Source organism: Saimiri boliviensis, chromosome 4 (genome assembly GCF_048565385.1).
Source record: "Saimiri boliviensis isolate mSaiBol1 chromosome 4, mSaiBol1.pri, whole genome shotgun sequence".
Lineage (NCBI taxonomy): Eukaryota > Metazoa > Chordata > Mammalia > Primates > Cebidae > Saimiri > Saimiri boliviensis.
The window spans coordinates 13,339,333-13,352,260 of NC_133452.1; the positions used below are offsets into that span (position 1 = coordinate 13,339,333).

The 12,928-nt window shown below is 42.9% G+C and overlaps 1 protein-coding gene across 10 annotated transcripts in view; it reads right to left on the reverse strand.

Moving 5' to 3' along the window:
• The window catches only part of ARID1B (AT-rich interaction domain 1B), a 438,299-nt gene that overhangs the window by 387,646 nt on the left and 37,725 nt on the right, over positions 1-12,928 (reverse strand). For all 10 annotated transcript variants that reach the window (XM_074397218.1, XM_039467048.2, XM_074397219.1 and 7 more), the window contains exon 2: positions 325-519. In XM_074397218.1, the coding sequence (XP_074253319.1) occupies positions 325-519 (195 nt within the window). The remainder of the gene's footprint in view (positions 1-324; positions 520-12,928) is intronic.

The following is a 12,928-nucleotide window of genomic DNA, read 5'->3' on the forward strand; positions in this document are numbered from 1 at the left end:
ATGTTAGAATGCCAAGTTCACTTCAGAGCTTACATCTATTACAATCAGCTGCAAATTTATGACACAGTGCATCTATCAAATACAACTGGGACTGCTGCCCTTCTATCAAACAGGTATTTTGTCTACTTTAAGAAGCTCACCTTTCCATCTTTAAAAGAAAGAAAACAAAATTATACCTGTGGTTACTTAAAGAAACAATCAAAATAAAAGCAGAAAATCCGTGCAATGCCCCTGAAATCTCTTTAACACCAATCTTAGGCAGAGAGCAAAAGGCAAAGATAAAATGATCACAAAAAAGCAGGGGGTGGAGGGACCAGCACAAACCTGCTGCTGAGGGTACTGAATTCCTCCCATGGCCCCAGGAGTCCGACCCTGGATGCCAATGGGATACCGCTGTGGGCCTGGGGGGCCATAGGAACCTCCTGGGTACGGGCTGCTCTGCTGAGGCTGAGAGTGAGGGTTACTGCCCATGCCATACAACTGAGGTCTCTTCATCACCACTGGATCCATCGGGCTGCCCTGTGAAGACATAAAAGAAGTTGGTCTATTAATTCAGTATTTATTAAGGCAGGAATTTCAGTTATGTTAACATACGCATTAATAACACAACTGTCCTTAAGTTTTGAAAATAATAAAAATAATGACCTGACAAATAAAAACCCAGGAAACCATTAAGGAAAAAGCCTAGTTGGATACAAGAAATTTCATGTTTTACTTTCAGGAAGATTTTAACAATTAAGAGAGCTCTGGAGTAAACAATACTAAAATAGATTTTGCACCATAAGCAGAGAGAAAACATTTGCATCTAAAATTCTGTTATACATACAGTAAAAGAACATGATAGTTAAGCTCACCCACCTCCTTTTAGCTTACTAGTAACAAGAGCAGGGGATATTGAGTGATTAGCATTTTCTGCCTTCAAAGTATTCTTAGAACAATGATTTTATTTTAGAACTGAGTCTGCAGGTCTTCATCAAACCGTAGTGCAACCGAGTGTTCATTAATAAGTGAAAAGATAGATTTTAGATAATACACATGTCCAGGCTAAAGATTTTGTTCGAAGACCAGCAGTGTGCAGGGATGAGCACCCAGACTGTGAGTCACAGCACCTCTCCCCATGTAAGTCAGCATCTTACCAAACACAACCAGTTCACAAGCAGACTTTGAATTTTATTTTTGGTTTGGTGAGTCAGGCCCTGGGCTGCAGGGCCAAGGTCATATGGGAGGGCCAGGAGTGGAGCCTCAGCCCATTACATCCCAGAGTGCCAAAGGAACAAAGCAATGGGGAGGAAGGCCCTTACCCGGTGCTACAGAAGCAGGCGGCCTTCACCCAACAGCTCCTTCCTTCCCCCCTCTGCCCTTCCAAAACCACATATTGATCCCTACTGTGTACCAGATGCTACATCACACCGAGGAAAGTACATGGGGACTTTCAGGAAGGCTTATGAATTAGCGGGATAAGTTCAAGACCATCCTGGCAAGATCACAAGACCCTGTCTCTACAAAAAATTAAAAATTTAGCCAGGTGTGGTGGCAGGCTCAAGATCACTTGAGCCCAGGAGTTCGAGGCTGCAGTGAGCTATGATCACATACTACACCATTCCACTCCAGCCTGGGCAAGAGAGTGGGACCCTGTCAAAGAAGAAGAGGAGGAGGAGGAGGAGGAAGAGGAGGCTGGCCACGGTGGCTCACGCCTGTAATACCAGCACTTTGGGAGGCCACGGAGGGCAGATCACTTGAGGTCAGGAGTTTGAGAAGAGCCTGGCCAGCATGATGAAACCCCATCTCTACTAAAAGTATAAAAATTAGTCGGCCGTGGTGGCACGTGCCTGAAATCCCACCTACTCGGGAGGCTGAGGCAGGAGAATCGATAGAACCCGTGGGACGGAGGCTGCAGTGAGCCGAGATTATACCACTGCACTCCAGCCTGGGTGACAGAATGAGACTGTCTCAAAAAAAGAAAAAAAAATCAGGATAAAGGGGAATAACACATTCAAGGTGGGAAGGAGCAGCACGTACAGTACCACAGGGCAGAAGAAACAGCACAAGAAAAGGCACCGGCTCAAGGCAGATGAACTGCCTATTGTGCATCAGGAAATAAAAAATTTCTGGATCCAAGTGAAGCATGAATCTGCAGAGAAGATGCTGAAGCAGGCAGAAGCCAGAACATGGGTGAGCCCTGCAGGGCACCCTACAGGCTCAGAATGCCTCTAACAGAAGAATACAGGACTGTTTCCTGGAGCACCCGACCTGGCTGGAAGCAGGTCAGGTTGCCGTGGCAGGCAGGTGAGGCTGAGGTCCTGAACTGGCAGCAGTGGTGAGAGGAAGCCAGCCCAGCTCCAACTCACAGTTAGGAGGGAAATGCGGCAGGATTTGGAGACCAAATCAGTGATGGAAGCCAGCGGCCAAGTGAGATGGAGTGTGCAGAGGGAAAAGCCAATCGCCATCTCCCCAGGAGCAGGAGCCTTCAGCGGTCTACAAAGGAAACTTGATGCTCTGATATGAAATCCAGGTGAAAATACCCAGAAGGAAGATAGACAATGAGTTGCAGCTTGGGGAGTTAAGGCCTGACCTAGAAAAATCAGTAGAGAAGTCAGCAGAGAGGACATCTGTTCCCAGAGGGCAGGATTTTTCTCTGTTTTATTCACTATTATATCTCCAGGGCATAAATTCAACAGTGTAACCAGCACATTAATTGACGAATTAATCAATAGGAAGCAATAAAACCCATGAACTTTATTTAGGAGGAATATGTGAAAGGAAAACAATGGGTATGACCAGAATCCTAGAGAATATCACCACTTAAGGGAAACAGGAAAATGAGCCCACAGACAAGCTGGAAGAATGGTCAGAAAACGTAGTTAGAGACTTTGGAGAGTGTGGTATTACAGGACGGAAGGGAATCAGGTGTAGCAACAAACAGGTGTGCTAAATGCAGCCCAGGAATGCAGTCAGGTGAAGGGTAAAGGCTTCTGCTATACCTGACAAGGAGGCCACTGATGTGCTTGGCAAGGACAGTCTCGTGGCAGAGGTGACGGCTGACGCCAGGATGGTGGAGAGGTGAAAAGGCAAGGCAGGCATGCAGACCCTGAAAACTGCCAGTCCTCCCTCTCACTGGCACTCCCACTCCAAGGCTGCAGGGGTCCCTCTCCTTCTCTTCTTTCCTCAATACTGGGATGTTCGGTTTATGGATCTGATGAATCCATTCACCACACATTTACTAAGCACCTACTATGTGTGCTGTGCCTGCATTGGATGCAGAAGGATAAACAAGCCTCCATGTCCTGGAGATTCACTGAAGGAGACAGACTAAACAGGTCATGGCAGACATCCTGAAGGGACAAGGCACTAAGGCACAGCAAGAAGAGAGTGTCTCACTGGGTGTGCCATGAGTTTTAACAAAGGCTTCCTATAGGAAGTACCTGAGCTCAGTCCGGAGGCATTCATGGGAATGTGCCAGGAACCCATCTCACCTGAATGAAGCTCTGTAGGGGACGCCAGAGGAAAGAGGGTGCTTTGCCCCAGGCCACACGGCCTACAAAGAATTGTTCTGCTCAAAACTCAACATGTGATGCAATTTTAAACTGTTACCACTTTCACCAGTCAAGATAGTGTTTGGACTTAAAATAACAGTATATTTTTTTGCTCAAATAATACACTGATTTTATACAACCTGAGCTGCCTTCATAATTAAATGTACAAACATAGATGTTGGTATATTTGTAATAAAACTAAAATCTAGGGCAAAGAATTCATTTTCTTACAATTATTTAAATTAGAATGTATGCCCGATAAAAATAAAATGTGATTATTTGCTAGATTTTCTTGCAAAAGATAAAACTTTTTTATGGAAGTATGAAAATCAATGCTGAGCTGGTGATTTCAAAATCAGCCAAGTGAATGAAGGGCCTATGGAGAGGCTGAGTAAATCAAATTTCAGGCTAAATTTCCAATAAGGGGCCCTGAGGCAGTCCTATCTTCACATTCAATCTAGACAGCCCAGGGCAGAGGAAAGGTCTACTTATTTCACTTCAAATAGTACAGGACCAAAACTGCCTTAATTAAAGCAGAAATGTTAAACGGGAAAATGATTGGAATGTCTATGTTTTAATGCTATAGATAACAGTGCAGCAAATTCATCTTATCAGTGACTAAAATTGTTTTGTAATATCTGTCTCATCACTGCCATCAACTCTCACAGTCCTACTTAAAATTCAGTTAATTTGCACCATGTCAAAAATGTTAGCCTAACCCTGAGATTTCTGAAAATCGAAAGCATGAAATACACAGATTATCTGAACCTCTCAAAATGTACCAAAGATCTTCCAATGAGACTTCAGATAGAAAAACAGATATTCATACAGTGCAAATTATTTAATTTTAACCTCTCCTTATGGCCTATTATTAAATAGTCATCCAGAGTCCAAATCCATCCTGCTGTGTACTCTCACTATTTTGAGCATTAAATATGTATGAATGAGGGTCTCAACCCCTGCTTCTCACTACTCGTCCCTGAAAGAAGCCAAAAATCAGCCAGGGGTGGTGGCTCACGCCTGTAATCCCAACACTTTGGGAAGCCAAGGTGGGTAGATTGCCTGCACTCAGTAATTTAAGACCAGCCTGGGCAACATGGTGAAAACCCATCTCTACTAAAATAAAAAAATTTAGCTAGACCTGGTGGCAGGCACCTGTAATCCCAGCTACTCAGGAGGCTGACGCAGGAGAATTGCTTGAACCCGGGAGGTGGAAGTTGCAGCGACCTGAGATAACACCACTGCACTCCAGCTTGGGCAACAGAGCGAGACTCCATCTCAAATGAAATAAATAAATAAATAAAATAAAATCTAGGACTTCTGGAAAACAGGAAGGCCAACGTGCTTCTCATATTCATATCTAACCTGAAGCAATTTTATGTTTTTTGTTTCGTTTTGTTTTTTGAGAGAGGGTCTTGCTTTGTCACCCAGGCTGGTGTGTAGTGGCATGATCTCAGCTCACTGCAGCCTCTACCTCCTGGGTTCAAGTGTTTCTTGTGTCTCAGCCTCCTGAGTAGCTTGGATAACGGGTACACACCACCATGCCTGGCTTATTTTCGTATTGTTTGAAGAGACAGGATTTTGCCATGTTGGCCAGGCTGGTCTCAAACTCCTGACCTCAAGTGATTCACCTGCCTCAGCCTCCCAAAATGCTCGAATTACAGGCGTGAGCCACCCCACCTGGCCAATTTTATGTTTTTTAACATCTATCCGGGTTGACCATCTTCATTTCTCACATAAAGTTTATGCTCTACCAGGGATATCCTCCGCATCAAAAGTAGTCCTCAACAACTTCTCTAACAGGTTGTCCAAGCCTGTTTACCTTGTAGACGGCATTTCACAACTGCTGCAGCTTGAGTTTCAACTCCACAGAATAAGACAAGTGCTGCGAAGGCCACAATATGTACACCACCATTTTCAAAGAGCTCTTAACCTAACCAGTCTGGGTTTAGTTACTTGGCTTCTAATGCAACTCTATTACTTGATAAGACTTTCTTCCTCCTTATTCAAGGAAGCTTTTGGATATACATATAGGTAGGAGTTACTACCTCTCTCTCTCTCTCACCCACACACCCTTGCCAGGATCTCCTTTGGGGTAACTGCCACTGCAATCTCAAGTTTCAACCTCCAGTGACCTCAAGTTTCCCATCCCTGGGACTATTAACTAAGGAAGAAATACACTGTCTATTTTTAAGACATGGTTCTATATAGATTCTTCTAAGCATACTGGGTAGCACAATTCAGCTATACCACATATTAAACAGGCTTTCAGAGGCTGGCCTGGGAATCCAACTGTCCTTTTTAAGATGATCCAAGATAAAGAACAATTTGCTTATGTACTTTTAGTATATTTTAGATGTATTTTATCCTTTTTATATTTAGATACTCCATTATCACACTTTCAGAGTATCCTTACACATGTATTTATAGTAAAAGATATCTATGTAATTGTATTTGCTCCTAAATATCAAGTTAAGGATATAGTTTCTTAGATACGACTTTTTTTTTTTTTTTTTTTTTTTTTGAGACGCGGTCTCACTGCCACCCAGGCTGGAGTGCAGTGGTGCAATCTTGGCTCACGGCAGCCTCCACTTCCTGGGTTCAAGCAGTTCCCTGCCTCAGCCTCTCAAGTAGCTAGAATTACAGGCGCCCACCACCACATCCAGCTAATTTTTATATTTTTAGTAGAGACGGGTTTTCACCATGTTGGCCAGGCTGATCTTGAACTCCTGACCTTGTGATCCACCTGCCGTGGCTTCCCAAAGTGCTGGGATTACAGACGTGAGCTGTCGCACCCAGCCTAGTAGGTATGTCTTTATGAGTATCACATCTTACTACTTTTTTCAACCCAATTCCTTCAACCACAAATTGGAGAAATGCTTCACAAAAATCAAGAAAACCCACAGAAAGAACTATCAATCTTGTCAATCTATAATCATTTCTACGCATGCAGATTAAACAAGGGCAGATGGAACACTCTTTCCCTTTTGAACCATTGTCTGGGAAACAACATTCTCTTACTAGTAACTAAAGAAAACTTTTGAAACCTGTTCCGACTCTTAATTCTCTTGCTCAGACGGGGCGGGGGCTGTTTATTCACGTCTGCAGCTGTGTACCAAATGGCACTGCCCAGCAGGGAAGCAGGGGCTCTGGATACAGAACGGATTCACAGCTTGTCCCACCATGGACCTTGAGTACACTGTGACCTTATTTCTAAGTTTTCTCATTCACTAAAGAAGAAATAAAACCTACCTTGCAATTATTATCAACATCAAATTCATCAGTGCTATAAAGGCTCTCAGAGGTCATAGGGCACCTGGAGCCCATGGTCCACCTACTCACTGAGAAAAAAAACGGAACAGCCCAACTGTGCAGAAGTAGGGAATCCATTGCCCGGCGGTAACGAACCAACACAGAGGACTACGCACAGGCAGGTAGAGGAAACGTCAGGTCACGTGCAGCTTCTTCAACGCTGATGCACATGGATCACGGCCATGTGAAACAAGCTTGATAAGGATCGGGGTCAGCCACGGAGGCCTGCAAATAGTTGATGTCATATCGGGAAGCAATCTGTGTTTACTTTCCTGTGATGGTGTCTAAATATAGCTCGAAATGCCTCTCTTTTTCCCTGAGCATACTACAAACACTACCCTGGCTCTCCTGAAAGGGAGAACAGGAGGTGGCTACACACGGCCAACTACTATGTCCTCCTCCCTTGCCCACCCCGCTGGTCATGCCACACACAGAACAGTGGGCGGTGGAGGCCCGCTCCACCTCACTGCAGAGGTCCCCCATCACGTGTCAGTGGCACCACCCAGAAGCCACTGCAGAACAGACTTTAGAGCTGCTGTACATACATGCAGAAGACACAAGTAAAATCAATGATAACAATGAATACACACTCTTGGTCTGGTTGTCCTAATGGCAAGAAAACCTGTTTAAGGCAAAAGTATGAGTGGGCACCAAAGACTTTTTCCTTATTTCATAACAAGTGCCTACTCCTCTCTAAGCCAGAAAGAACCAAGAATCTCAGCTACCACTGCCACCACTACCGCAGAATGTAATCACCAAAGAGAATCTCTCATGCCCGATGATGCCAACAGAGGCCCAGGATGGCAGAGCTCAGACCACACCATCTCCTGATTCGGGTCCACAGTCCCTTCTCTGGTCTGGTGCGTCTATACACAATCATCAGACTGAAGTAGGATAACATGCAACCCTGCATCTAAAACCACTGTTTTTTTTACTCCAACTCACAATAAAATAATGCCTGCTTAATAAGACTTGAACTAACACGAGAACTTTGAATGTGGGTATCAACACACAGAAGTTCCTTTTGTCAATATAGGAATATTTGCCACATTTTCCAGTGGTATAGAAAGAATCAAGAAATGGGATTCTAAGATACTGGACAAGACCAGCCATGCATGGCAGCTCACACCTGTAATCCCAGCACTTTGGAGGCCAAGGCGGGCAGATCACCTGAGGTCCAGAGTTCAAGATTAGCCTGGCCAATAGGGTGAAACCCCTTCTCTACTAAAAAATGCAAAAATTAGCTGGGCATGGTGGCACATGCCTGTAATCCCAGCTACTTGGGATTACAAAAAATAATTAAAACAAGATATTGGACAAAGCAGAAAAGGTTGTTTTGTTATTAACCGCAAGAACCACCAAATTATTGGTGCCCTTTAACTATGACGTCATTACCAGTGTTGGGGGAGAGACCTCAAAACACTCATAACTGACTTAGAAAGATGACCACTGCCTGTGTTTTAGTCTTGGTTCTGGTTTTCCTAAGCAAGGTGCAGAGAACATACGTATTTGTGGAACCATGGAATCCCCAATTTAGCATACAGTGTCAGGAGTTCATGAAACTCACTCTAGAAACCCATCCAAAGACCCCTGGCTTGCCCTATCAAATAATGACAACATATACCATGCATTTCCAAAGCACTTTAATATATTCGCATGTGAATCACAGTTCTTAAGATACCCTGACAAAAGATTCAAAGATTCAGCAATGAAAACTCAGAACCTTAGAACTGCAGAGAGCCTCATTGGTCTATAAGTGATGTACATACAAATCCATTCAAAGCATCTACAATGAACATTATGAATTTCTTCCTCCTCTGTAACAAAAGTCTGCTCCCTGTCATTTAGACCCATTGGGATACTCTGGTCCTTTGGCAGGATATATTTGAAGATACCTGTAAGCTGTTTCCCTTTTCTGCATGACATATACCCATCCTCAGCCCCCACAATACAAAAGGTAATCTGGGTGGCGGGGTGGGGGGGGAGCAGTTCTTGCTTCCTTTTTCCAGAACCTAAACTGCTAAAAATACAGTCTAAGAGCTCTGTGCTCTTAGAAGCCCATTTCCACATCAGCTGTAACTAAACTCTACCTCCCCATCTCCTATCAGACACTTGGTGAGTTGACCCTAGTGAAGTTTGTCTTTATCTCTGCTTGTTTACATTTTGCTTATTTCTGATCACCATTCTACCAGGATGAGATTTTTTTCAGATTTTGATTTGAATCTAAATATTATAGTAACTGCATTTTGTACTTTGACATCAACCATCAATGCAATCAGCATACGATTTCACACAAGTCTTCATCAATGAAAACACTAAAGAGGTGCGAGAGGACACACCACCAAAGCTATTCATCAAGAGTGGTGTAAATCCAAGCATCGGCATTCTTGAAGCAGATCCGCACAGAAACCTTTCCACTGGTCCCCAGGAAGCCTCTCGTTCCCTTACTACTCTTTTTTTTTTTTTCTTTTTTCCAGAAAGAGTCGCACTCTGATGCCCAGACTGGAATGCAATGGCACAACCTCAGCTCACTGCAACCCCTGTCTACCTGGTTCAAGGGATTCTCCTGCCTCAGACTCCCGAGTAGCTGGGACTACAGGCACATGCCACCACACCCAGCTAATTATTGTATTTTTAGTAGAGACGGGGTTTCACCATGTTGGCCAGGATGGTCTCTATCTCTTGACCTTGCGATCCACCTGCCTCACCCTCCCAAAGTGTTGGGATTACAGGCATGAGCCCCATATGGCGTGAGGCGCCCGGCCCCCCTTACTACTCTTGCTATGCAAGTACAATACCATATTTGCTTTTAGGTGACCATCTCTTGACCACTTCAAATTCCTACAGCTTTTCTAATATATAAAATAAATCCAAAGTTTAGAAACATAATTTGAGGAAAAGGTTATAAGAGGGAGAAGGCAAGGGGTTTCAAGTCAGACAAACCTGGGTGAGAATCCTGCCTGTGCTGCTTATTCGCCATGTAAACTTAGGCTATTCAACAGAATACGGTCACACTCACCTTGCAGTGCTACTGGTGGATTAAATGAGATACCGCAGGATTTACCACATAAAGAGAACTTCCTCAATCTCTTTTCTTTTACTCTTAACAAATTAGCAAATTGAAGTCAGAGCAAAACCACTCAATAATTTAATCTACATATTTTCCTGTCTCCCCAGCAGATTGTTAATTAAAGGTGAACATTTTGTCTTCCTCATCTTTGCATACCTGGCACTTAGCACAATGCCTGGCATAATTAACATTTGCTGACTAGAGAAGGAATGTTAGCAGGGCTCTAAGGAGAATGTAGTCCTCTTGATGACCATTAGATAGAAGAGGAAAAGACCCTTCTAGTCTTCTCCTCCCTGCAGACAAAGCTTCACTTTTCTCAAGTTCACCCAGACCATGGCTTCCATCACCTCCCCAAGCTTCTGTCTGCCAAATGCTGCTTCCTTGGCTGCTTCCTCCAGTCCCCAGAACTCTGTGCACAACATTCCTGCCCAGACGTCTGCAGGCTCCTCTCCGCCTCTGTCTGATCTCAAAGACACCCCATCCACCCAGATGTCCAAGTCAGAACCCAGAACATGTCCTGACCCCTCCTCTCCTCTCCACCACAGCCAGCTCCTCACCAAGTCAGTCTATGGGACCCACCATCACTGCCAGCAGGAAATCTCCCTTCCAATCACACTGGCCTCCATGGGGTTCTAGAAAAACCACATATATTCCACCAGTGGGCCTTCCAACGTGCCATCCTTTGACCCAGAATGAGCTCTGCTCTCCTCCTGCAGAACGCAGCTCCAACATCATGTCCTTAGAGAAGCCCTCCCTGAACTCCAGGCCCAGGCAGGATCCTCTCAGAGTAACAGCGGGCTCATCTGCTTGACTACTTGATCAATGTCTATCCTCCAACCTAGACTGTCCTAGAGGAACAGGAGTTCATAGGAGGAGGAAAACAAGTATCCCCATTTACAGTATCATCCAGGTACTACAGAATAAGTCCAGAAAGGAAGACTATTTTGGTTCCCTAGTTTTTGCTTGATTTTTATAAATTGGCAAAACCTATTATTAGCTTCATCGCCCAAAGCTCAGCAGCTTGTAAGTCAGTTCAATGAGTAAATTACTGTCTGACTAAACTACACTTTTAAATTTAATTTAGCAAATGTAATAATTTTATGAACAAACCAAAGTCTATACATATTGTTTATTTTGAGAGTAAATTAGATCTAAAAGTAATACCAAAATAGTAATAGAATATATTTCCATTTTCTCTTACATTTGTTACTCTTGCTACCCAAAAAAAATTGTAAAGCTTTTATCATGGCTTTAACACTTTCTAACATTTACATCTCTAAGTATGCAATATCGTTCAGATCCATGAGTCACTACTGACAGCCTAGCAGCAAGCACTTATTTAAGAAGGAGAAATAATATGGTATATTTCCCATACAAATATACATTCAAATTGAGAAAGCAGTTTTTGTGAGAACATGTCAAACTTTTAACCCCACTGCTGTCGCTGTGTGATGCTGAAGAAAGCTTCCACTTAACTTCTTTGCACCTCAGTTAATGCATCTGTATACGGAGAATACCACCACTATCATTTCAGAGCTGTTACAGAACTGGAGATAAAATATTCAAGTTCTTGGCCCATAACAGGCTTTTTTTTAAAAGGATAGATTTTTTTTTTATCATCATTATTATATGAAGGTATAATTCCAGAATAATCAATAAGGCATGGAAACCCTCTACTACTCCATCAATGTGCAGAAGACAGACATTGCTAATCAATCCTAGTATTAATTTCCCTAAGTCCAATAAGCCTCAGAATCTTTTATCCTGCGGAGTTGCAGGCAGGATCAGAATCTGCACACGCAAAAAGCAATTTGCCATCTACAGTAAAATGGAAAGAGCATAAAAGTATGTCATCAGGTACACCTGGGTTCACAACTCTCTCCTACTTCTGACTGGCCATGAAATGTTAAGTAAATTCAAGTGCTCTCAGCCTCAATTTCCCCACCTCTCAAGGAAAAATAATACCTCTCTCAGACAAACCATTCAAAAGATGTTTAGTGTGATTTGCAAACACACATCAGGGCACTATCCAAAGACAGAGAAGTTACTAATTTCCCCAGCAATCCCTGTGGTTGCTACCATGCCTCTTTGAAACCATTTTATCAATATTTTAAATAAACAACTTTTAAAATGCCAATTAAAATATGAAAATTACCTATCTTGGGACAAAGGGTGCTTGCTGTGCTGATACACAGGTCATTTGTCCCTGGCTTTAAAATACTCAGAGATATGGTACTATTAGGTATCTACTTTGTCAGAGCTGTAACTAAGTGAAAGCATATATTTTGTAATGTAGTTGATTATAGAAAAACAAGTTAACATGACTAATATATAGTCAAATCTCATGCTCTTAAAAAAAATAGGGCAACTAAATTCAACATATAAAGGTCAGACAGACTGTTACAATGGAGGAAAGAAGATTGCTATATAGATGCTATTAGGACAATAGACAAAATTAGAATACAGACAGGAGGTTAAAGTATGCCATCAAATTTAAGTTTCCTGACAGTGATAATTGCACTGAGGTGTCTGTAAGAGCATATGCTTACTCCTAAAAAATACATTCTGAAGTATCCAGGAGTAAAGAAGCAGGATGTATACAACCTACTCTCAAAAATGATTCTGACAAAGTGCATTACAAATAAATGATGGATGAAAAGACGGATGGATGGAGGAACAGACAGAATAATAAAGTAAATGTGGCAAAATGTAGAAATGTAATGCATCAAAATAAAAGATACATGGGATTTCTCTACACTATTCTTGCAACTTTGCTGTAAATTTCAAAATAAAAGTTTTTGTGGGCCTTTTTTGTTTTGTTTTGTTTTTTTAAGACAGGGTCTTTGCTCTGTCACACAGGCTGGAGTGCAGTGGCGCACTCACGGCTTACAGCAGCCTCAAACTCCTGGGCTCAACCCATCCTCCCACCTCAGCCTCCCACATAGCTGGGACCACAAGCAGTGCCACCACATCTGACTAATTTTTTATTTTTTATAGAGATGGGGTCTTGCTA